A 25,331-nucleotide genomic window follows, 5' to 3' on the forward strand; every position below is an offset into this window, starting at 1 on the left:
AGCTGTCCTTATAAATTAATATTTCTAATGTAATAATAAAAATGGCTATAGCAGTGCCTAGATTTCTTAGAACAGACAATATATAAAGTACCTGTTTACTCCCAAATGGTATTCTAATGGAAAAAGATACCAAAAAAGTCAAGAAATAAAACTCCAAAACTTCCAATAAGCCAAGGAAGATGATGCGTGAAGTAGGTGCTCCTGTGACACTTGGTAGCCGGCGCCCTTAAAACCACGCCAAGTCCATGTGTGCAATTCCCGATCACGGCCAACGCAAACAGCAGGTACAAATTTCCTTCAGTAGATCTTCTTTTGAACTACCAGGAGAAGCAAGGATGATATCAGTTGTTCTTTCCTTTTTACTACAAAATATACAGCTTTATAAATCACCAAAGTTTTGAAGTGTATTTCCTTAAAATGAATTACTCTTCTGTTATAAAAATAAGATATGCTCATTGTGGAAATGTTGGAAGATGTAGAAGACATGAAGACTAATATCACTCGTAATGTCAACACTCCAAGATGATATTCTGGTTCATTTTTTCTGGTTTTTTATGTAAGATACATGACTATATATACAGTATGTTGCTGTGTTGTTGGATGTCGTCAAGTCAATTCTGACTCATAGCGACCCTATATGACAGAATAGAACTGCCCCATAGGGTTTCCTAGGCTGTAATCTTTATGGGAGCAGATCGCCAGGTCTTTTCTCCTCTGGAGTCGCTGAATGGGTTCAAACTGCCGACCTTTTGGTTAGTAGCCAAGTGCTTAACCATGGTACCACCAGGGCTGCTTATATATACAGTATACACAGTATTATACCTGCCCTTTTCTCTACTATTACATACTGTCATTAAAAATTAGATTAAAAGTTTTAAATTGCTTCCAAATATACCACTGTATTGGGTGTTCAGGCTGTCCCCAGTCTTATACATAGCATTATAATGAACTTCTCAGTACATAAATCCTTTTTTTTTTTGTTTTTCCTGGTAATTTCCTTAGAATTGGAGCTAAATTGAAGTTAGTATTAACAAATGCTTACCTACTGTGAAGCTGCTTCTTGGGATAATTTTCTAAGCAATAGTAAGGAAGGAGCCATAATAGTATAATAATCTTCCCCTTAAGAAAGTGTCTTGTTTCCATGAAGCTTCTTAATTCAGAGCCTGTGGTGTGCTTCCTTGTTGCTAATCACCGGTTTATTTATTCCTTTCAGTGTGTGACTATCTGTATCTATCTATATATCTTAACTTTTACAATACTTCATTTCAAGATATTGACAAACGTAAGAATATCTGGACAAGATGAAAACTCAAATGTATTACTTAGAGAAAATGCTGTTTAACTCCCATTAAAAATTCAGACATTTAGTTAGAGATCTCAATTTTCAGGACCTCTAGTTCATGAAAGAATATACAACTGGAAATTCAAATTAACCATGAGTGGTTGAAAAATCAGGAAGATAAAGTGCACTTATACAATTTAGGTCCTTTCTAGGTTTCCTTGATGAAGTATATTAGCTAAACAGTGAATGACTTTTTCACAAGTTGAAACAACCACAATACCCATGCCAAATGTTTTGTCTAATTCATGTGACTTCATTATATTGGTTTATATTATATTAACATGCAAACCCAGCAAACAAGGTTTAGACTACGCACTGATCTATATCCTGCTGCCTAGGCTGAAAGGAGCTTAACAAACAACAACAAAAAAAAAATTGGAGCAATAATCAAGTCAACACTGTGACTTCCATATTGGTAGTTCCAAAAGCACCGCTCAGAATTCCAAGGCCTCTTCCAAAGGTAGAGACAAAAAGAGATAAGAAGCACTTTTGATTGGTCAGAGCATACAGAGCAAATGATGCGCTTATGTTTCTAAATAGTTGGGGGAATTGAGATCCCAAGTAGAATATACAAGATAGACAGCCACCAATAAAGCCTGACACTTCAGTTATGCCAGCAGTATCCTAAAAGCAGTAACACAGAAGGAAGGACAGTATTAAGAGGCAATATAAGCATACGTTAGGATCTCAGTATTTTAAGGGAAACAGAGTCATTAGAGAAAATGAGAATAGAAATATTTTTCCCTGTGTCCTTGTTATTTTGGAGACCAATAAATATTAAGCATCTCTCTCTAGGATGGGTAATATTCTCTAATTAGGTAGCAAAATCACTTATCTATGTCCTCAGACATGCTAAGTCATTTTGAATAATGGAAATTTAGATTTTTTCTCTAAATAACTTCAGTATAAGTTTGTTTACTTGGTTTCCATCTGGATTTCTGGTTCTGCCCAGTGAAACCCATTCTCTGATCTAAGTATGCAAAATGATCTGCATACAGGAGAGTGACAAGTGGGCAAGTTTACCAGCAGGATAGAACTCCTTCACGGGGTCAGGCCTCCTGGCCACCAGCATCTGTCCAATGTTAAGAGAAGGTGCTTTCTGGATTTCTGTGTATAAGGATCTTACCTGTTGCTGTTATAGTTGAGTGCTGTCGAGTCGATTCTGACTCATAGCAACCCCACATGACAGAGTAGAACTACCCCCATAGAGTTTTCTAGGCTGCAATCTTTATGGCAGCAGATTGCCAGGTCTTTCTCCCACGAAGCCACTGGGTGAGTCCAATCACCAACCTTTCAGTTAGCAGCAGAGCGCTTAACCATTGCACCACCAGGGCTCCCTGGATCTTACCTAGCCCTGGTTAATTCTAGCATACCAAAGTGACTGTGGATCCCAAAGGTTTGAAGTTTTCTTCTTCTCTTCAAACTTTTTGAAGATGTATTCCAGAAAGTTAATAAAAACATTTTCTGAATTAACTTTTAGCACCTCTATAATATTCCTGAAGTGACCAAAAAAAAAAAAGGGATCTAAAGGAAAGAGACTATGGCCCTTCCAGACTGAAGATTCCCTTTTCTGCCTCCGTTAAAGTCTCGTGTTGGTTCTCCATCAATAACAGACTTGGCATTGTTGCTGACAGCATAGTATGCACCAGTAACCAGATCACACATAAGTCCTGCAGGCGTCTGCTCCTTAGCACTTAAAAATAAGCAAACAAGGCCACAAGCTGCTGAGCCAGTATCCAACGGCACACTGAAAGGAATTACTCCCGCTACATACCACTTATCTGGTATTTAATCTGCGGAATACTCAAGTTTCTGGAATGGTTCCACAATAAAAGGTATGGGGGGGCCTTTAGTTAGAATTCAGGGTCACTAAACACATGTAAGAACAGGACGGCTTCAGGTAGCACCTGGTGGACTGTGGCAATTGGCTGCATCCGTGATGGGAAAGGAAAAGGCTGTTTGAATTGTCCAGTCACACATTTACAGGCCCAGTGCACCCACAGTAGTACTGACAGGCCCGGAGCGGGGAGGAGGGACAGCAGCAAGAAAGAGGAACACCACCAGATGGACTAGAGAGGTAGAGGAGGATCAGAGGAGCTCACAAAGCGGTGTCAGTGGCAGCAGTAGGCAGCAGAAGTTAAAAGCAGCAACAGGGAGGGTGACCCGGGCCTCGGAGAACAGAGAGCGGCAGCCAAAGGCACTGCCGCACCCGAGACAGACAAACAGCAAAGACCACGTCTGAGAACCCACAGGCCCCCGGGAATGTGCAAAGCAGGGTCCTGAAATCGGGAAAGCAGGGTCAGTTAATCAACAGACTCTTACCAAACGTCTACATTGCAAGGGACGAGAGGTGCAAAACTGAATAATTCATGCCCCTGCTCCAAGATCTGACACACGAGCCATTGTATCCTAAGGGCCGTATCTCCTGTATCTGAACTACAGCACTCAGAGTTTCAGTCAGCAGAGCCAATCAACGTACGTTTCGGAAAGCTCTCCAAGAAAAAACACAAAAAGCAGCAGGTCCATATACCTGTTGACCACGTACAACAGGATGGTTCCTTCTCCACAGGCACTGCCTGGCTTTGCGCTTACCCTACCAGCTAAGAAGAAAAGCGTGAGAACTTCTAGGACGGATGATCAAATTGCACACTCTTGTTTAGGAGGCTGGAGGATAGTGGGGTATAGAACCATAGTAAATATAAAGGCAAAGACAAAAATCTAAAACAAACCAAAAAACGCCTATGTTTACGTTGAAAACTTGGTGCCTTCTAAACCAGACTAGCATCCACTATGAGTTGCTGAGGGCAGCATAAGTCCATGCAGTTTTAACCTCGGCCTTCCATTTTTACATTTTTTTTAGTTACACTGCATCTACGTTAGAGTTAGCATCAGGAGACACAGACACACACGCGTAGGATTGTGAGATTCTGCGTAAATCATTCCCACCTGCTTAACATCAAAACTGATGAGGCATTTATTTAACAACATTGGGGGAGTTATAACTGCAAAGATAGAATTCTTGCTTTCGTACATATTATAACCACATGTTAAGACAATAGACTTCCATAAAAAAAAATTACCTTAAAACACATTTTGTATCTAGAAATTCGCTTGATCCCTCAACACTCCAGGTTAGAGAGATTATCAAGCACACGTTCCTTTGCAAAATTTAATTTTCTGTTGAACTCTGCATTGACCCTAAATTTAACAGCATTCCAGATTCAGTCTACTTTGCCCACATCAGATATTGAAGCTAAGCACAAGTCTTTTCTGGAAACCTCATAAATTGTACGAGCTGCTCAATTTAGGCCTGAGGGAGAAAGCTGAAGAGAGTTGCCCTGTGATACTGTTTTAGAGTGTTTGCCACAGAAATTCAGGATTAGCTCTAGATTGATTGAACTAGTTATGGCAGTGACTATATATATATATATAATGGATATATATCTCCATTATCTTGGTGACCTTTTACTAAGTAGTCCCTTTACTTTAGCTTTTGATACCACACTTTATTTAACATATTTAAGGTGAGTTTGGTGTCTGTGTGTGTGTGTAGGCGGAGTACTAAGGAGAAGAAACCGATTGGGTGCCCTGTAGGTACCAGGTGTTTTACTCGGGACTTCTATCTATTTTAAAATTCATTCATCCCACCACTATTTACTGATTGCTTGCTAGGTGCTAGGTGCTCAGGATACAGTCACGAACAAGACAGAGACAGACCCTGCCTGTCTGAAGCTTATGATTCACATGACACCATTTAAACTGTGACTCTGTCTGATAAATACCTGATGTTACTTTACATTGGTTTTGATATCTAATGCCTGACTCGCTTTGTCCAGTTTACTGATGCCTCTGCTTCCTCAGCTGTAAAACGGAGGTCGCCATGGTGAATACCTCCACCTGTCTGTCAGTCAGTGGCGGCTTGTGTGTTGCTGTGATGCTGAAAGCTATGCCACAGGTATTTCAAATACCAACAGGGTCACAGGTTTAGCGGAGTTTCCAGACTGACAGACTAGGAAAAAAGGCCTCACAATCTACTTCCGAAAATTCGTCAATTAAAACTTTATGGATCCCAAGAGAACATTGTACAACTCACTTTCTTTGAACATGTCATCAGAGGGGTCCGTTGCTGGAGGAGAACATCATGGCTGGTGATATAGAGGGCCAGCGAGGGCAAGGGAGAAGCTTGGTGAGCCAGATTGAAATGACAGCTGCAATGACAGACTCGAACACGTCAGTAATCATGAGGATGATGCAGGACCAGGCAGTGTTTCATTCTGTTCTACATAAGATCGCCATGAGTTGGAGTCAACTAGTCAGCTGGAGCCCTGGTGGTGCAGTGGTTCACAGCTCAGCTGCAAACCAAAAGGTCGACAGTTTAAACCCACCAGCCGCTCCTTGGAAACCCTATTGGGCAGTTGTACTCTGTCCTAGAGGGTCACTCTGAGTCTGAACCAACTTGACAGCACCTAACAACAGCAACAGTAGTCAGCTCGCTAGCTATCTGTGTATCTGTCTCTATCTAGAAAAAGTGAGAGCAAAGAACACCTATAAAAGGCCCAGCACATGTCTGCTCACAACTTAGAGTGGTCCACCTGCCTTCCTCACGCTCATATTCAGTGGGGATTTGAGTAGCTGTACTCTCTCTTTTAATAGTTACTGCCACCAGGGGGCAGTAGGGAACAGTGTCCCACCAATCCCAAGGAGAGAAACGGGGCCATTCTCGTAAGGGGGAATCAACTCGATGACACAGAACAGCAAGGACAACTCGTTAGCACATAGCTAAAAACAAATTTTATTTTGTGCTGACTCAAACAAATGAACATTCCTTTAAAGAAACAGTCGTCAAAGCAACAGTAAAAATAATGGTACTTGGTTATTCAACAAATATATGCCGAAGGCCTACAGAAATAAGTGGTGCCTGTCCCACTGGGTGGGGTGAGGATTAAATGCGTTACAACAGTACTAACACACAGCAAGAACTTAGGAATGCTGGGAGTTGTTATCTGGTGGAGGATGTGTTTTCAGAGTGGCCCAGAGAGAGAAAGTGATGGTGTTTATGACTACAGAAATCTCTAAGCGTATTTGACTTCTCATGCCAATCTCTCTCTCCTAGAGGAACTAAAAATTTTCTGATTTATAACTTCTGTCCATTTCCCAAGCACATAGACCAATTGGAATAAAAGGTAATAACATGGAATCTAAATGTGCTATTTCCAGAAATTCTCAAAGGACTCGTTGGGATGATTAACAGGGACATTATGTCATATCAAAGTGTGTCCTATCTCACCGAAAATAACTCTAAAGTGTTCTACTGGTTTTTAAATCAGAAAATGCTCAGTTATAAATAAAAGTGTTAGAATAAACTCTTACCGATCTTACATTTTTTAATTCTGGTTCTTTAACTTGTAGGGTGTGAATTTGAGAGCGTGTCCAGGTTCAGGTAGAAGATGGCTGTAAGAATCTGGAGTGGTAAATAAGGATGGACGTCCATGAAAGTAAAATCCAGATTTGTTGTCCTCCAACATGTATAATGTTGTGTCTGTGATACTGAAGGTGGCAAAGTCATTTACATGATTAAATATAGTAACCAGATTGTTTAAAAGCTTACAAATCTTCCACTTTAATTTTTTTTCTTTTGAATACTGCTGCGGAGATGTTTGCCTGTAACCACTGACTATATTTTTAATGATTACATTCATTGTGGATTATCTGTCAGCATCTGAGGATCACCCTTCAACCTTGGAAAGGATAAGATTTTCTCTAATGGCAACATATCATATTCGGCTACCTTGAGGCAAGAAATATTAAAACTGGATGAAGATAAGGAATTAAAACTGGATGTAGATTATATATATATATATATATGTGTATATATATACATATATACACATATATATATATATCTGAAAACAGAACGGCCCTAGACTCCTTCAAACAAATTGCCACATTAAGAGGGTTGCCAGGCAAAATAAAGGCTGTTGTTGTTGTTGTAGGCACCGTCGAGTCAGTTCCAGCTCATAGCGACCCCATGCACAACAGAACGAAACACTGCCCAGTTCTGTGCCATTCTCACCATCACTGTTATGCTTGAGTCCTTTGTTGCAGCCACTGTGTCAGTCCTTCTCCTTGAGGGTCTTCCTCTTTTTCGCTGACCTCTATTTTACTAAGCATGATGTCCTTCTCCAGGACTGGTCCCTCCTGATAAGATGTTCAAAATACATGAGATGAAATCTCATCGTCCTCGCTTCTAAGGAGTGTGCTAGCCGTACTTCTTCCAAGACAGATTTATTTGTTCTTCTGGCAGTCCGTGGTATATTCAATATTCTTCGCCAACACCATAATTGAAAGGTGTTAATTCTTCTTCAGTCTTCCTTATTCATTGTCCAGCTTTTGCATGCATATGAGGTGATTGAAAATACCGTGGCTTGGGTCTAGTGCACCTTTGTTCTCAAAGTGTACTGGATACCTATGAATATTCAAGGTATAAGTCAAAACATCCCAAACCAGTTGGCTTTGAGTTGATTCCAACTCATGATGACACCTTGTGTTGCAGAGTAGATCTGCTCCATAGAGTTTTCAAGGCTGTGACCTTTTAGAAACCGATCACCAGGCGTTTCCCCCAAGGTGCCTCTGGGTGGGTTCCAACTGCAATCATTCAATTAGTTGTTGAGTACTTCATCATTTGCGCCACCCAAGAACTCTTTATTTAGGGTAGACTTACACTAAAAAATGATTCATTGTTTATCCGAAATTTATATTTAACTGGGTGCCTACATTTTTATTTGCTAAATCTGGCAACCCTGCCGATGAAGCCCTCCACAAACACACAACACAGAGCCGTCCCTCTTTGGAAGATAAATCATGAGAAGGGTTTACCTGAATGGGCAGTTGGTTAGTCAAGTTGCACCCTACGAAACTCGTTAGGGGTCCAGCAAGTCAGCACAGCAGAAAGCCCAGAGAAAGTACATCATCCACTTTGCCATTTCTGGAGGCCAAACAGAGCTGGCTGGAAAGTAACAATTGACAGGTAAACACTGGACCACAGACCATAATGAGCCAACTCAATATCAATGACAAACAAAACTGATGTACTGCAATAAAACATCTCATTCACTCCCACGTGAGGCTCTAGACTGCTGTTTTCTGACTGGTCTTCATGTTTGCAAGCAGGCAAACATCTGTAAGATTATAAAGAAACCAATGGCAATTCTAAAATAATAATGAGCCTGCCTCTTCTCTCTGCTTTTTCTTTTACCGTTTTTATGACAAGTCATAGACATGTTCTAAGTACTGTTTATGTTTTCTTGGCCTCATAATGGGGGAAGATGTTAAGTCAGGTAGTTAGAGAGACTAGACATGCTGTTAAAAATGTAAATAAGACCACAGGTTCAAATTTTCAATCAATGATTAGATCTGAAGTCACTTCTAATCCAATTGTCCGTCTACACTGGTACAAACAGAGAAATGAATGGGAAAATCTATTTGACTCCCTAACCATGCCACCTCTTGTGTGGAATAGTAAAGAGCTTGGGTTCCAGACTCTGAAGGACCTGCAGCCATCATTTACCCACCTGTGGGAAGGAAGACAATTAACCTCTCAGAGCCTAAGTTTCTATATTTATAAAGGAAAATTAAATGATAATGATCCAAGCTAGTGGTAGAATGGGGCATCAACCTAATGTTCCCAACTCCCAGTGCCTGATCTCTCTCTACCACATACACTTCCCAAGAGTTACTGTTCCAGCGCTCACATCTGGAACCATAAACCCACTCACCTCAACGCCAAGGTGTTTTCCTCCATTAAGTGGCAGTGAGTGGCGTGCCTACCTGATTTTCAATATGCCTTTCCTTACACTTCGGATTTCCAATGCATCTGAGGACTGACTGTATTTTGCACCTTTCTACAATGTTGTATAAACAGACCATCTACCTAGGCATGCACAACAATTTACAGGTTCCCTTGAAGCAGCCCTCCCTTGCTGGAGGTATTTTTTATAGTAGGTATGATTGGTATCTGACTAATAAACTGAGCAAGGATGGAGAACTTTGCTCTGCAGAATTACTTGAACCCCTTTGAAAATTATCCCTATGCCATTAGCAGGGAATAATAAAATGCAACATTTGACCCAAGATAATTTAAATAAAATAATAGCATTTTTGCTGTCATCAAAGACTGTATTCAAAACAAATTCAGTGTAATTAAGGGGTGGTTGTTAGGTGCTGTTGAGTTGATTTTGACTCGTGATGACCCCATATGACAGACCTAGAACTGCCCCATAGCATTTTCTTGGCTGTAATCTTTACAGGAGAGTATTGCCAGATCTTTCTTCCGCAGAGCCACTGGGTGGGTTTGAACTGCCAGCCTTTTGGTTTGCATCATCAGAGCTCCTAATTAAGAGGGAGGGTAAAAAAACAAAAACAAACAAACAAAATAGTTGGCATCAAGTCAATTCTGACTCGTGGTGACCCCATGTGTTACAGAAAAGCACTGCCCCATAGGATGTTCAAGGCTTGACCTTTTGGAAGCAAATTGCCAGGGTTTTCTTCCCCAGTGCCTCTGGGTGGGTTCAAACTACCAACCTTTCTGTTAGCAGTTGAGCGTTTAACTGTTTGTGCCACCCAGAGACTCTTAAGGGTAGGGTACATCTGCTTTATTTCTATTTTTTCTTAACTAAATATAAAAGATTTGTAGATCTTTATCAAGAAAAATGTAGGCAGTGCAATGTGTCAACAAATTGCTATAATATTTGGAAATTGTTTTAGAATGATGATTCCCTACCATGTTCAAAATACACGATACAAATAGAATATTTGCTCAATAGCAGATCCTTTCCTCTGCTAAGCCCAATGGAAATTGTTTAAAAATATTACTGACAAGATTATTAAATTATGGCCTTGAGTTTCAAGATTCTTAACTTACGGCAGAGTAGCAAACAGAAAACAGGCAGTGGAAACCAGTCCTATAACCACACTCTAGTATTTCTAGGAACTAAACACACATTCTTCCAGAAGATGCCAAATCCATGATGTTCCATTCATACATGCCTCCCTGTCCTCAACGGAGGAGATGCTGGCAGCAAGTATGTGTGCCTCCAATTCCATTACCAAAGCATGGGAAATCAACATGCTAGTTCTTGAAAAGTACAATTTAACTTCAGCATGAAGCCTTTTCTCTTTAAAGACTGTCTTGATTCAGACGAAATCTTGGCCAAAAATTGCTTCCAAATCTGTAAAAATTAAATATAAAAAGTGAATATTGTTTTTAAACAATTTTTTTCTAACGACCTCAAGTTTTACATTTTTCATCTGAGATAAAACGCTAATTTTTACATGAGCACTTGCAACAGAATGCTTCTCTTTATATGCGGTCTTTCTGGCCTTGGGCTTGTACTTCTGCCAAGGTGATTTGCTAGGCTACAATCTTGCAAAGGGATTGGTTAGTCTACTATGTAAACAGAGTGTGTAAAACCATCCAATAGGATTAAGTGACTTTGTGGGAATTGGTTGATTATCATGCACATTAAATGACTGTGGCCTACCAAGGGGATTGGTCAGTTAGTGGTCCTGGTGGGAGGACCATGCCTTGAAATTGAATATAAGGGCCAATCCCACAGAGGATGACGGGGACCACACTGCCATCAAGAAAAGTCTGGAACAGAACATGTCCTTTGGACCCGGGATCACTGCACTGAGAATCTCCTAGACCCAGGAGAGAGAGCTACAACACAGAAGACAGCGAGAAGTGGTAGCAAGTGCAGCAGAGCCCAGCAGTAGAGAAACGGCAGCAGCAGTACAAGTGGTGGGAACCAGGAAACCGGGTGCAAGGCAGCTGCTATGGGCTTGCTGACCCATGGAGTGAGAGACAGCTGAGTGCCTTCGGGCAGGAGGCTTGCTGGCAGAGTGGAGTGCCTCTGGGTACTTGTTGGTGTTGCTAAGGAGCTGTAACACTTGCCCAAGCAGGGTAGAGGCTGAGAGAAGACCCAGTGGCAGGCACGGCCAAGAGAAGGGTCTACCGGTAGGCACAACCAAAAAGAAGCTGAACTAAGAACTGTATTTCCCAGCTTTCCATTTCATGAGACCATGTAGTTAAGTTTTGGCCAATGAGAGGTGACTGGAAGGGATATATGCAACTTCTAAGCCATACTCTTAAGGAAAATGGCATGCCTTCCACTTGACTTTCTCTTCTTCCTGCTGGACAGCATGGAGAAGTGATGTCAACTACCGGAGAAGCCATCTTAGACCGTAAGTTGAAATCCATGTGTTGAGCAACTAGAAAAATAAGCCAGAGTTGGTGCTAACATATGTAACTGGCTTTTTTTTTTTTTTTTTGCTCAGACTGTGACACGAGCAAAAAAAATAAAGCTTCTATCTTGTTTTAGCAATAATTATGTCTTTGATATCTCAGCTGAACCTTTACTGTAGCTAATGTATCAGTCCCTAGTTTGCTTGTGCTGTTGCTTTCAGCCATATGTCACCCATAGAGCTTTATATTATAGAATGATTCAAAATGACTTGGAGGAACCAATTACTATCCTGTCTTGAATAAATGGAGTGATTAGAAAGGGGATAGCCAGTCACTCTTTGCTAACATCCAATTACAATAAGCAAGAGTAAAATTATCTAGATATAGTTTAATCGTTTTGAGTCTTCCCTTTATGCTTTGTTAGGACAAGAGAAGTTTTTAGTCTGGACTTAAATTTTTCCCACTACTGCCCTAGTGGTGCAGGGGTTAAGAGCTACAGCCACTAACCAAAAGGTCAGCAGTTTGAATCCACCAGCTGCTCCGTGAAAACCCTATGAGGCAGTTCTACTCTGTCCTTTAGGATCACTTTGAGTCAGAATTGACTCAACGGCAACAGTTTTGTTTTTTTTTTTTTTAACTGCAGCAAAACCCTCCTGAGTATTCTACCCTGTGAACAATTCTACCTGTGAATTATTAGGTTTTCAGTCTGTGTGATGGGAATCACACTATTCCTGGCTCTGTTTCAGATCCAAAGACCGTTCCCTCTAATCGTTTTGGATAGTTCTTTCTCTGGTCTTGGGTGGTCTCTTCACATGGATGTACTTATCAACACTTAGCTGATGACTCAAGGGAGACCCTCTTTAGATCTCCAGAGTTATTTCTTTCTGCAGCTCTCTCCTCTCTGATATTCTGCCCTACAAATTCTATATGGCATGGACAGAAGAAATGCTCTAAGAAATAATGATGCTGATTTTTCCAATTTTGATAAAAACAATAAGCCCACACATCTAAGAAACCCCAGGAACCCTTATTACATACATAGGGTAAAGAGGGACATTTCATAATGACAGAGTTAATTCAACAAGAAGACAACAATCCTAAATGTTTAAACATCTAATAACAGGGCTTAAATGGACATGAAGCAAAACTGATAGAACTGCAGGAAATTTTAGAAAAATCCACTATTGCAGTCAGAGATTTCAACAACACTGTCTCAGTAATTGATAGAATATATACATGGAAAATCAATAAGGATATAGAAGACTTGAACACAATTTCAACTTGACCTAATTGACATTTATCGAATGCGTCATCCAACAGCAGAGTATACATTTTTTTCAAGTGCACATGAAACATTTACCAAGATAAATCATATTCTGAGTCTTCAACTAATTTCAATAAATTTAAAAAGACCAAATCATACAAAATATTTTCTCTGACCATAATGGAATTAAATTCAAAATCAATAGCAAAAAGATATCTAGAAAATCTACAAGTATTTTGAAACGAAATAGCATATGTCTAAACAATAGATGGGCCAAAGAATAAATAAAAAGGAAAAATAGAAAATATTCTGAACCAAACAATAACAATATTGAAATTATGCCAAATTTGTGGAATGCAGCTAAAGCATTACTCCTATCCTAAGTACAGAAATGAAATAAAATCATACCCAAAATAGGTAGAAGAAATTAAAAAGGTCAGAGGATAAAACAAAATGCAAAACATAGAGAAAATCAATGGAACTAAAAGCTGCTTCTTTGAGAAGATCAATAAAACTGATAAACCTCTAGTTATATATATCAGCAAAAAAGAGAGAAGACACAAATTTCCAATAACAGGAATGACAAGAGGTGACATCACTACAGAGTCTACCATGTTAAAAAGACAATGAGAGAATATTATGAACAACTTTATAAAAATAAATTTGACAACTTAGACAAAATGGAGAAATTCCTTGAAATACACAAAGTACCAAAGTTCAGTCAAGAAGAAATTGATAACCCGAATATCCTTATATCTATTGAAGAAATAGAATTTCTAGTTAAAAACTTTCCCACAACCAAAACTCCTGGCCAAATGGCTTCACTGGTGAATTCTACCAACCATTTAAGGAACAAATAATGTGAATTCTGTACAAACTCATGCAGAAAATTAAAGAGGAGGGAATGTTTCCCAACTCATTGTATGACACTGTAATTACTCTGACACCAAAACCAGGCAAAAAATGTTATAAGAAAACTACAGACTTATATCTCTCATGAACATACATGCAAAAAAGCTTAGCACAATCTTAGCAATTCAAATCCAGCAATATATAAAAAGAATAATACATCATAACAGCGTAGGGCTTATTCTGCCAACGCAAGGCTGGTTTAACTTCTGAAAATCAGTGTAATTCAAACTAATAAAGGAAAAACCATATGATTATCCAATAAATGAAGATAAAGCACTTGAGAAAACTCGACATCCATTCCTGACAAAAACTCTTAGCAAACTAAGAATGAAAAGGAAATGAGATCCAGACAAAAGACATCTACAAAAAAACTGTAGCTAACATTATTTTAAAGGTTAATAATGACTGAATGTTTTCCCTGTAAGATCAGGAACAAGGCAAGGATGTCTGCTCTCACAACTTCTATTCAACATGGTACTAGAGGTTCAAGTCAGTGGAATAAGACAAGGAAAAGAAATTAAAGGCAAACAGAATGTGAAAGAAGAGGTAAAACTGCCTGTTATTGGCATGCTTGGGCAGAAAACCCTCAGGAATCAACAAAAGCACTGCTAGAATACTCCGTATTTTTACGAAAATAACGTGCCCCCTTCTACATGTGTTTACTAACCACTCCCCTATGCCCCAGGAGGATTTTCCTAAGTGGGCTATGCTTTTGTTTTGTTTTGTTTTGTTTTTTTAAATAGCAACATGTAAAAAAAAAAAAAACTGGCATACACAGTGGCACTTCTGAAAATACCTCGTAGGGGGAGGAAGTGATTGGCAAACAAATGTAGAAGGGGGACATTGTTTGCATAAAAATACAGTAAATGAGTTTAGTAGATTGCAGGATACAGTATCAATATATAAAAATCATTTTTATTTTACTAGAAACAAACTATTGGAAATTAAACTTAAAATAACAATACCATTTGCAATAACATGAAAAACGTTATAAACACCTAGGGATAAAGATGTCAAAAAATCTGCCAGACCTATGAACTGAAAACTACATAACATTGCTGAACGAAAATAAAAAAGACCTACATTAATGGAGAGGTATACAGCGTCATGGATTGGAACTCTCAATGTTGCCAAGATGTCAATTCTCCCCAGACTGATCTATAGATTGGACACAATCGCAGTCAAAACCCTAGCAGGTTTTTTAGTTGAAATTTAACAATTTTAAATTCATAAGAAAATGCAACATATAGGTGGTGGTGGCTTTATAGGTGATGGTGGTGGCAGTACAGGTGCTTGTGGCACTTTATCTGCTACTTTTCAGAAGAAAGGAGCTTCTGGGTGGACTTGAACCTCCAACCTTTAGATTAGCCGCTGAATCTGTCAATCGTTTGCACCACCTAGGGTCTCTGTTACTCAGCAGTAAAAAACAATGAATTACTTAAACATCAACAACATGGATAAATCTCAAAAACATACTGAGCAAAAAGCAGCTAGCCTCAAAAGAGTATATAAATACTGTATTTATAAAAAGTTCTAGAATTAGGAAAACGAATCTATGGAATGAGAAAATAGATTAGCAGTTGTCTAGGGTGGGAGTTTGAGATGGTATGACTGAAAAGGGGCACAAACCAACTTTTTGGGGTGATGGAAATGCTCTCTACTTTTAGGTTGTAGTTATGTTACTATGTATATATGTCAAAACTCACTGACATATACACTTAAATGGAGTACATTTATTGCATGAAAATTATATCTCGATAAAGCAGATTTTTTAAAACATGACATGGAGAGCATAAAACACATAGAAATTGTTCTAATTGAGGAGTCTTGCAACAATTTCTTAGGAGGATTTTGATGGAATTTAGTCTAAAAATGCAAAATTTTCTTCTGAAACTGAGAACAATTCCTGGAAGCAATTTGGCACTTATTAAGAGCTGCTGGTTTGGGGAAGGTGGTGCGTTGGAAAGGCTGTGTGTTTATCTAACTTATTTAGTGGGGGTTTTGTTGATTGTTTGGTTAGCGTCTAAAAAATCATAGAAGAAAACCAGCTCACGTTACTGTTGACTGTTTCTTCCAACTTCCTGCTGCTTGAAGTTGCTTATCGTTGTCACAGCACAGAGCATGATTGGTGCCTGAACTCTGAAACCGTACGAGGTCTATCTTATGTATCAGCGTGCTACACGCTTTCCTGACGAATGTGTTTTGAAAACGAGTGTGATCAAAACAAATGGTATTCAAAAGAAAGCTTGAGGGTAGAGCCTACCAACACAATTCATGCTTAAGCATCTCGGGAACTCGCCTTAGAATTTGGAGATTGCATCCCCTTCTTTTTGGCTGTCCTCAAAGATGCCATTTCTTTTAACACATGTGTTAATAAAAGAATAGAGTAAAACGAAGAGGAACAACAGACTTTCTAAGCGCTTCAGACCGTGTTTCCTCATGTTTTTCTCACACCCCCTTCAAGTCTAGTCTCCCCACACGGGAAATGCAGCGATAGCTGTTGATCTCCTTAAGCGATATGATCAACTTTATTTTGAGTGGAAGTTCGGATCTGTCCTACAAAACCCATAGGAGTTTGTTTGAAGGTAGTAATTACAAGCTATATATTTATTTGAGATCACATTTAATTTTGAGATCCACACACCCATACATACATTTCATTCTCCATTTTGAACTTCTCAGTAATCTTTTATTCTAAAAACAAAACTATTAAAAAATGGGGGTCCTCAATTTCCGTCTTTTGTAAATTCTTCTGAATTTTTCTCTCAACAGCATACATATATATATAACTGCTGCTATCGAGTCTATTCCAACTCATAGAGACCCTATAGGACAGAGTGGAAATGCCCCATAGGGTTTCCAAGGAGCGGCTGGTAGATTCGAACTGCTGACCTTTTGGTTAGGGTTTACAGCACATATGTTTGTGGGGATATAATTCAATCCATAACACCTGTCTATGCATCCATCTTCTCAACAGCACAGTGGAGATGACAAGAGTACTCAAGAAAGATGTTTCTTGCTCCCCTTCCCTGACATAGACTTGGTCAGGAAAGAAGCTGCCCTGCCAGGAACTCCATTATCTGGTCCTTGGGCATCTAGGTGGGTGCATGGGGTGCATGGGGTTATTTTTCAACTAGTTCATTGAAATGTGAGCAGAAGCAGCGAGTATTACCTCTTGCTAATGTGGTTTGGAAGTAGGTGCACCTTTTCCACCAGCCCTACTCCCATTTGTCAGCTAGATGTCAATGCCCAGAGGATCCTTGGAAATCACTTGTTAGAGACGGAGAAGCAACGAGATGGAAGGAGCCTGGGTCCCATGGCTCTCCTTTTGGTGGAGAGCCGCCTGCTTATGTTTATACTGAAGTTGGATCAATAAATAAACTTCTATTGTATTTAAGCCATTGGACATTTGGAGTTTGTTAGAGCAGGTGGAAGGAGCCTCGGTGGTGCAGTTTTTAAGTACTTGGCTCTAACTGAAAGGTCAGCGGTTTGAACCCACCAGCTGCTCTGCAGGAGAAAGTATGGCAGTCTACTTCTGTAAAGATTACAGCCTTGGAAACCCTATGGGGCAGTTCTACTCTGTCCTATAGGATAGCTATGAGTGGAATAGACTCAACAGAAACAGGTGTATATGGTACTATCACTCATTATTTAATTGTTTATTATATATAGATTTATTCAGTCAAAAAGAGGTGTTGATGTATTAGAGTCGACTCACTGGCCGCTAACAACAACAGCACTAATCTGGCAGCATTAGGAGATAATGGGTCTGACAATCTAACAAAGGAGACCCTGGACTTCTTGAAGGCAGACCTCAATATTCTTTTTCGTATCATCAGTACCAAACATGATGAACACACCAAAACCACTGCCGTTGAGTCAAATTCTGACTCATAGTGACCCTACACACACACATAGTAAATTAGATACATGATTAATATCCGTAATTGAGATAGGAATGTGTGAGTCAGAAATAATTTGGAACCTAAGTCCAATAAATGCAACTAATTAAATTTTTTAAAACAAGTTATTGAGCACGTACTCTGCCAGGCACTGGGGAAACAAAGATAAGTAAGGCATGCATGGTCTTTGCCCCTTAGTTTCTCACAGAAGTAGAAAATTCCGCAGCTTAGATGCCTTCTGTGTCTTCCATATTGGTCATCTCAGGACCAAGCATAAGGTGAGCATTTAAAAATTTACCTGCCCAGGAACATATTTGAAAAACAGAGTCACCACCACACAAACCCGATTTGTGCAGCATTCACCCATTCTATCTCAACTCTCATTCTTAGGTGCTTAAATCATGCTCAGTGGAAACCTCATCTCTACATTCGCACTGCGAGTTTCAGAGTGGTGGTTCCCTGCAGGTACAGGGACTTCTAGTCTTTCTGGATGGCAGGTGTTTCTTTCCCCGAAAGAATGTACCACCATTTGGTTCTTCTCTGCAAAGGGAAGTAGGGCTGAAAGCACAAGGGAGATAAAAGATGGGAAGAAGAGTCGATTTAGGAAATCACTTAGTAGTTGCCTTAAGAGTTGCACACAGAATATACAAGATGAAAGAAAGTGAAGACACAATCACTTTTAATAGTCCCTTGGAAAAGCTCCATCCCCAAACATCCTTCACTCGTGTTGCTATTTGTTGAACGTTTGCAAAGCTGACTAAGAGTGTTTTATGCTAATTGGCTTATCTGACATCCCTTTATCATTTGAAATTAATAGGCAGCCTAGTAGATACAAGGTTAATGGAATATCGTCTCCACCTCAGATTTGCAACTTGGCGTCTTCCCCAAAACATCGCTTTCATCTTTATATAAGTGGTTGTGTCTACAAACTCTTCTAAGAAAGGCATGCTGTCTAATCCCATTAGCCCGCTTGTGAAACGTTCCAGAGGGAAATCATTACACTGTCACTGTAGAAGCTGTTCTGCTCTTGGCACGCTTCTAAATGCCCAACAGATTTGATATCCTCTTAGTGTGATGGGGAGACGGCAGCCTGATGTGCCAAATGCCAAGCAATAGCTCGCCCCATAGTAACCCCACTTCTTCTTGGGCCTTTTGGGATGATGCCATCTGAGTGTGAAGTAGAACCAAATGCCACCTTAAGAGAGAGTGCAGGCTCTCCCTCCTTTCTTCCTGAGAAGGTGACGCTTGGAAAGGGAGTATGAAAATATCATACAAGTAGAAAGACTTTTGGCCGAAGGAAGGTGTTATGGATTGAATTGCGTCCCTCAAAGACATATTGAAGTCCTACTAGTTGCCATAGAGTTGGAGAGCACACCAGTTCCCATGAGTTGTTTTCCTATGACGAGTTTTGAGAGCGCTTTATATATTTTAGATGTAAGTCCTATATCATACATACAGTTTGCAAATATCTTACCCCAGTATGTGGCTTGTTTTTCATTCTGTTAAGAGTCACTCTCCAAGAGGAGCAGTTTTGATGACGTCCAATTGATCAATTTTTTATCTTTTATGGATTGTGCTTTTGGTGTCATATATGAGAAATATTTGCTTAACCCAAGGTCACAAAGATGTTCTCCTATGTTTTCTTCCAGAATTTTTATAGTTTTAGGCTTTTAGGTCTGTGATCCACTTTGAGTTAATCTCTGCAAATGGTGTAAGGTATGGATCCAAGTTGTTTTTTTCTTTTTTTCATATGCATATCCAGTTGTTCCTACACCATTCATTGAAAAGGTTATGTTTTCTTCACTGAATTGTTTTTTTACACCTTTGCTAAATATCCATTGTCTGTGTATACATGTTTATTTCTGGACTCTATTCTGCTCCATTGAATTATTTTTTATCTTTATGACAATACCATATTGTTTTGATTTCTGTAGCTTTATAATTATTTTTAAAATCATGTAGTGTTAGCCTTGCAATCGTGTTCTTCCAGAGATTTTGTTTGTTTGCTTTGTTTTTTTACTATTCTAGTTCCTTTGCATTCTATGTGAATTTTAAAATCTGCTCGTCATCTCCTGCAAAAAAATCTTTCTTCGGTTTTGATTGGGACTGCATTGAATCTACAGCTCAATTTGGGAAGAATTGACATCTTATTAGTATTGAATCTTTTGACCCATTAACAAGGTATCTGTCTCCACTTATTTAATCTTCTTTAACTTCTCTGAGTAATATTTTGTAGTTCTCAGTGTAAAGGTATTTCACATCTTTTGTCAGATTTATCCCTAAGTATTTCATATTTTTGATGCTATTTTATAAATGGCATTGCTTTTTTAATTTTAATTTATTATTGTTCATTGCTAGTATATTTAAATACAATTGATTTTTGTGTATTTATCTTGTATCCTGCAACCTAACTAGGTTCACTTATAATACATTGTTATTATTTTTGTTTAAACACTAATTATCCATTAAAGAGATTTACGTGATATTAAAAACTCATATATTTACCCATGTTGTCACCATTACTGGTGCTCTTCATTCCTTTGTGTAGGTTCAGATTTCCATCTGGTATCATTTTTCTTCTCCCTGAAGAAATTCCTTTAACATTTCTTGTAGTATGAATCTGCTGGAGGCTAATTTACTCAGCTTTTGTATGTGTGAAAACTTTTTTATTTTGCATTCGTATTTGAAAGATATTTTTACTGGTTATAGACTTCTAAGTTGACAGTTTTTTTCTTTTAATACTTTAAAGGTATTGCTACACTGTCTTCTCACTTGTATTAATTTTGTTGAGAAGTTTGCTGTCATTCTTATCTTTGCCCTTCTGAATGTACTCTATCTTATTTCTCTGGCTGCTTTTAAGAAAATCTCTTTACCACTGTTTTTGAGAAATTTGACTGTAATGTACCTTGGTGTGGCTTTCTTCATGTTTCTTGGGCTTCAGGTTGTTGAGCTTCTTGGATCTGTAAGTTTATAGTCTTTATCAAATTTAAAAAATATTTTGGCCTTTATTTCCTGGAATATTTTTTCTTCCCTTAACCCCTTTACAGAAATCCAATTAAACATATATTAGGCTACTTGAAGTTATCCAACATCTCACTAATGCTCATTTTCTTTTTCTTCTTTTTAAAATTCTTCTCTATTTTCTTGGTATTTCATTTTTAATAATTTCTATTGCTAAGTCTCCAAGTTCATTAATTTTTTTCTTCTGTCATGTCTAATCTGCCATTAATCCAATGCAGTGTGTTCTTCACCTCAAACATTGTAATTTTAATCTGTAGAAATTTGATTTGAGTCTTTTCTATATCTTCAATGTCTCTCACTGCTCAATTTTTCGAACAGATAGCATACAGTTATAATAAGTGTTTTAATACACTTTTCTGATAATTTTGACATTTGTGTTTGTCCTAGGTTAGTTTCAATTGATTAATTTTTCCTCTTATTTTTCTCCTTGTATTTTTCCATTTTTTTAAATTATTATTCCTTATAATTATTTTATTGTATTCTACATATTTTGAATTTTACCTTTTGGGCACTGGATATTTTTGTTTTTCTATAAATATTCTTGAGGCAGTTTAGTTACTTGGAAAAAGTTTGATCCATTCAGTTCTTGCTTTTGACATTTGTAGTGGGAGCAGAGCAATCTGTTGTTGTTAGATACTGTCGAGTTGGTTCCAACTCATAGCGACCCTGTGTACAACAGAAAGAAACACTGCCCAGTCCTGTGTCATCCTCACAGTCGTTGGTATGCTTGAGCCCATTGTTGCAGCCACTGTATCAACCCATCTTGTTGAGGTCTTCCTCTTTTCTGCTGACCCTGTAATTTACCAAGCATGACGTCCTTCTCTAGGGACTGGTTCTTCCTGATAACATGTCCAAAGTGTGTGAGACGAAGTCTTGCCATCCTTGCCTCTAAGGAGCATGCTGGCTCTTACTCCAAGACAGATGTTAGGGATTATTGTCCTTTATTCCCTAATGTACAGTCATGAAAGCCATTGTTTGATATACTTTGTCAATTTTTTAGTTATTTCAGGTGTGGGATAAATCTGGTCCTTGTTATTCCATCTTGGCTAGAAGCAGTAATCTGGTCAATTCCCATTTTGTCAACATCCATGAAAAGTCCATTTAAAATTTGGATTGAAATCACTTTGAATCCGTACATTATTTGGAGAAGAAAGGACAGTATTATAACATTGAGTGTTTCTTCTTTCAATTTTTAAATTTGTTAAGCAATTTTTAATTATTGTATAGATACAAGTCTTGTACAGTTTTTATTAGATTTATCCTAGGCACCTTTTATCTTTATCTGCTACTGCAAAAGCTGTCTTTTTAAAAATTAATTTTCTTAAAAATACATTTCTACAGTTTTTTTTTTTTATTGTACTTTAGGTGAAGGTTTACAGAACAAATAGTTTCTCATTGAACAGTCAGTACACATATCGTTATATGACATTGGTTAACAACCCCACAACAAGTCAACACTCTTCCTTCTTGACCTTGGAGGACATTTTTTTTTTGGTGAAATCTATAGTTTTTTATAGCTAGTATTTTGGATCGTAATTTACTCATACGTGTTGATCTTATGCTGAACTTTCTTATGAACTCTAATATTTATCTATAGATTCCTTTAGATTTTATATGTACACAACTGTATCATCTGTGAGTAATTACACTTTTTTCCTTCTTTCCAATTTTTATACCTTTCCTTCCTTCTTTTCTGTCTTCCTCCCTCCCTCCCTTCTTTCTTCTTTTTTCTCTTTTTCATCCTACTGCACTAATCTGAATCTCCAGTTCAATGTTGCATAAAAGCGATGATAGCAGGTCTCCTGGTCTCGTTCCTAATTTCCAAGAGAATGTTTCTAACATTTCACCAGGTCGAGGTTTGCTATAGGTTTTTATAAGGTGGTCTGTATTGGGCTTTTTGCTGAGCTTAAATATTTATTGAACGTTTGAAACATGAAAGGCACTGTGCTAAGTGCCATGAAGTAGACAAGGGTGTACAGCGTGGCTCCCACCTTCAAGAAACTGACAGAATCACTAGAGGCAGGAAGCACGTACAAATAACTTTGATGCGAAGCAGACCGAAAACACTCAAGTGAAACACAAAACGAGTTTAGAGATTGTACATCTCCTTGAAGGACTCAACTCAATAAATAAATATGAGTAACTCCTCTGTGCAAGAATTAAGGGGGGCTCTATAGGGGGATTATTTTACTCTTAGAAAAGTTTTTAGAAATTAAAAGAATAAACACTCAGATTAGTATTAAAAATAAGCTTGTGTTCAGTTCTTCGGTAATTTAGTTATTTAACTCTTAAAACCCTGAAGTTTGAGGAAGAGGTAAAGACCAGTTTAATTCCATGATAGTACTGCACTCTCAAATGTACAGGTAAAAAAAAAAAAAAAAAAACCAAACAAACAAAACATTGAATATAGTATTCTGGGAAATATTGTTTTAAGAAAGAAAGATCAGCCACAAAGATACATTTTAGGCACAAATTTGAGAAACAGAGTAGAGACAGAGAGTTGCAGTGCTATCTTCGGAAAAACGGGACCAAAATACTGCCCATAAATATCTGTTTTTAGTGCCTTTAGAACTTAGGTATTTTCGTAATTTTGTAGTTAAATTTAATTCTGTAAGTTGCAAGGAAAAAAGTCTTTTAAGGCCTGTATAAAGCCATTTTCTGTACGATTTTCTCTTTATAAACATTTACAGATGAACATGACTATACCTTCCTCTGGATGCCCTAAAAAACAAGCAATCGTTTATTTTCCGAAATCATGTGTGCTTGGCAGTGTTGCATATGTATTACCATATAGGGAGAAAAAAGGTTTCTTCAAACATTTTCCCATAGAAAACATCTTTCCGTCTTATTATTTCTGTATTTTACAGCGAAAATTGTGTCTGGCTCAGCTGTGTGTGAAAAGTCAGAAAAAGTGGAACCTAATTCTCTGGAGTAAAGTGAAAACGACACTAGAGAAAAAAGAATGATGGGAATAATCAACGGTGTTGTACGCCACAGTGAGATGAACAGCGACTAGCTAAGACAGGCCCGTTAGATTGGGGCAGTAGGAAGTCACTGGAGACCCCAGTGAAACCGTTCTCAGTGAAGTGATGGGCGAGCGCCGGCCCTCTGGAGAAGGCCGAAGAGAAGGTGAGGAAGAGAAGACAGTGCGCATGGACAGCTCTTTCCAGAAGTGCGGCTGATGCTGTCTCATCTCAGATCCCCTCAGGGGAGCTGCGGTGCCTTAAATCAGTAGCTCCCAAACAGCAGGTGTTGATCCCACAACAGATTCATGAGAAAGTTTTCACTGGTCCAAATCAAAGTGAGAATAATACAAAGAAGTGAGTTGTCCATAAAGCTAAAATCACTCAATTTAAAGAACTGGTTTTTATTCTGAGATGATGGTTTTCCAAAATATTCCCTCCTTCTTGGTGGAGGTTGAGGTGGGAATGGAGGGGGGGGAAGTGTGTGAAAACATCCTTTCCTCTATGAAATGATGGGAAAAGGAGATATAACTTTTTAGTTATTGTTGTTTTTATATTTTTAAAAAATGTCTTACTTAGTACAATCTGAAAAGTTGGGTTTCTTGCAAATTTTTTCTGCTTTTTTTTTATTATTTCATTTTTGCTGACCTGAGATTTCAAAAGTCTTGGAATCAGATTTCTTTACTTAGAAGAGAAATGCTAAACCTTGCATTTTGGAAGAATTTTGCATTCTTTTGGAAGAATCTAAATTCTGAATAAATCTTGAAAGCCTACTCATAGTTTGCATTGTCTTGTTAGATTATAAAACAATTTTTAAAAATCATCTTACTAAGTATTTTGTTCATGGAGAAGACATTATAATAAACTGATTTCTGTGAAGAATGTAAGCCATCGTGTTTTTATATTTTCTTATAAGGAGTTCAAACAACTCTGCAAAGTAGTTATGTTCATCAATGAATCGTCAACCATAATGTGTCTCGTTTTGAATGCTTGGAATGTATAACTAAGTTGTAGAACAACCCATTGCAGTCGAGTCCTTTTCAACTCACCGACCCTATAGGACGGAGTAGAACTGCCCCACAGGGTTTCCAAGGAGCACCTGGTGGATTCGCACTGCCAACCTTTCTGGTTAGCAGCCAAGCTCTTAACCACTGTTCCACCAGGACTCCATTAATTTGTAGAGGATCACACGCTCAGCAGGGGGTAAGGGATAGGACTTGCACCTCCTGGATTTGTGATCTGGCCTCTCTATTTACCTAAATGCACAAGTTTTAGAGTTACAGTTGTGGATAGAGATAATAAATGAGTAAGCAAGTGAATTAATGAAATAATTGTATACTGTAAAAAGTGCTAGAAGGAAAATAAATAGGGCACCAGGGAGTAACCAGGAGGATCTACCTACCAGTCGAGTGGTCAGAGAAGGCCTGAGGGAACAGCAAGCACAAAGCTCTTCAGGTGTGAAAGAGCTTGACCTGTTCTAGATCCCAGAGAAGGCTAGCTGGGTGGAGTGAGTAATGGGATAAAGTTAGACAGGTAGGCAGGGACCAGAACTCACAGGGCCTTGTGGGCCATGATAAGCAGTTGGGATTTTAGTCTACATGTAATGAAATGCTATTGAAGGGTTTTAAGCAGGAGAAAGCATGGTCAAATCTATATTTTAAGAAGATTGATCTGGCCATGTGGG

At 38.5% G+C, this 25,331-nt stretch overlaps 1 protein-coding gene across 1 annotated transcript in view; it reads right to left on the bottom strand.

Moving 5' to 3' along the window:
* Window positions 1–6,726: 6,726 nt before the first annotated feature.
* The window catches only part of LOC101349125 (solute carrier family 66 member 1 like), a 31,630-nt gene continuing 13,025 nt past the window's right edge, over window positions 6,727–25,331 (bottom strand). The window contains 3 exon segments of the mRNA XM_012556324.1: window positions 6,727–6,764; window positions 6,767–6,803; window positions 8,219–8,344. Of these exon segments, the coding sequence (XP_012411778.1) occupies window positions 6,727–6,764; window positions 6,767–6,803; window positions 8,219–8,344 (201 nt within the window).

The sequence above is a fragment of the Trichechus manatus genome, unplaced genomic scaffold (genome assembly GCF_000243295.1).
Source record: "Trichechus manatus latirostris isolate Lorelei unplaced genomic scaffold, TriManLat1.0 scaffold00062, whole genome shotgun sequence".
NCBI classification, from domain to species: Eukaryota; Metazoa; Chordata; class Mammalia; order Sirenia; family Trichechidae; genus Trichechus; species Trichechus manatus.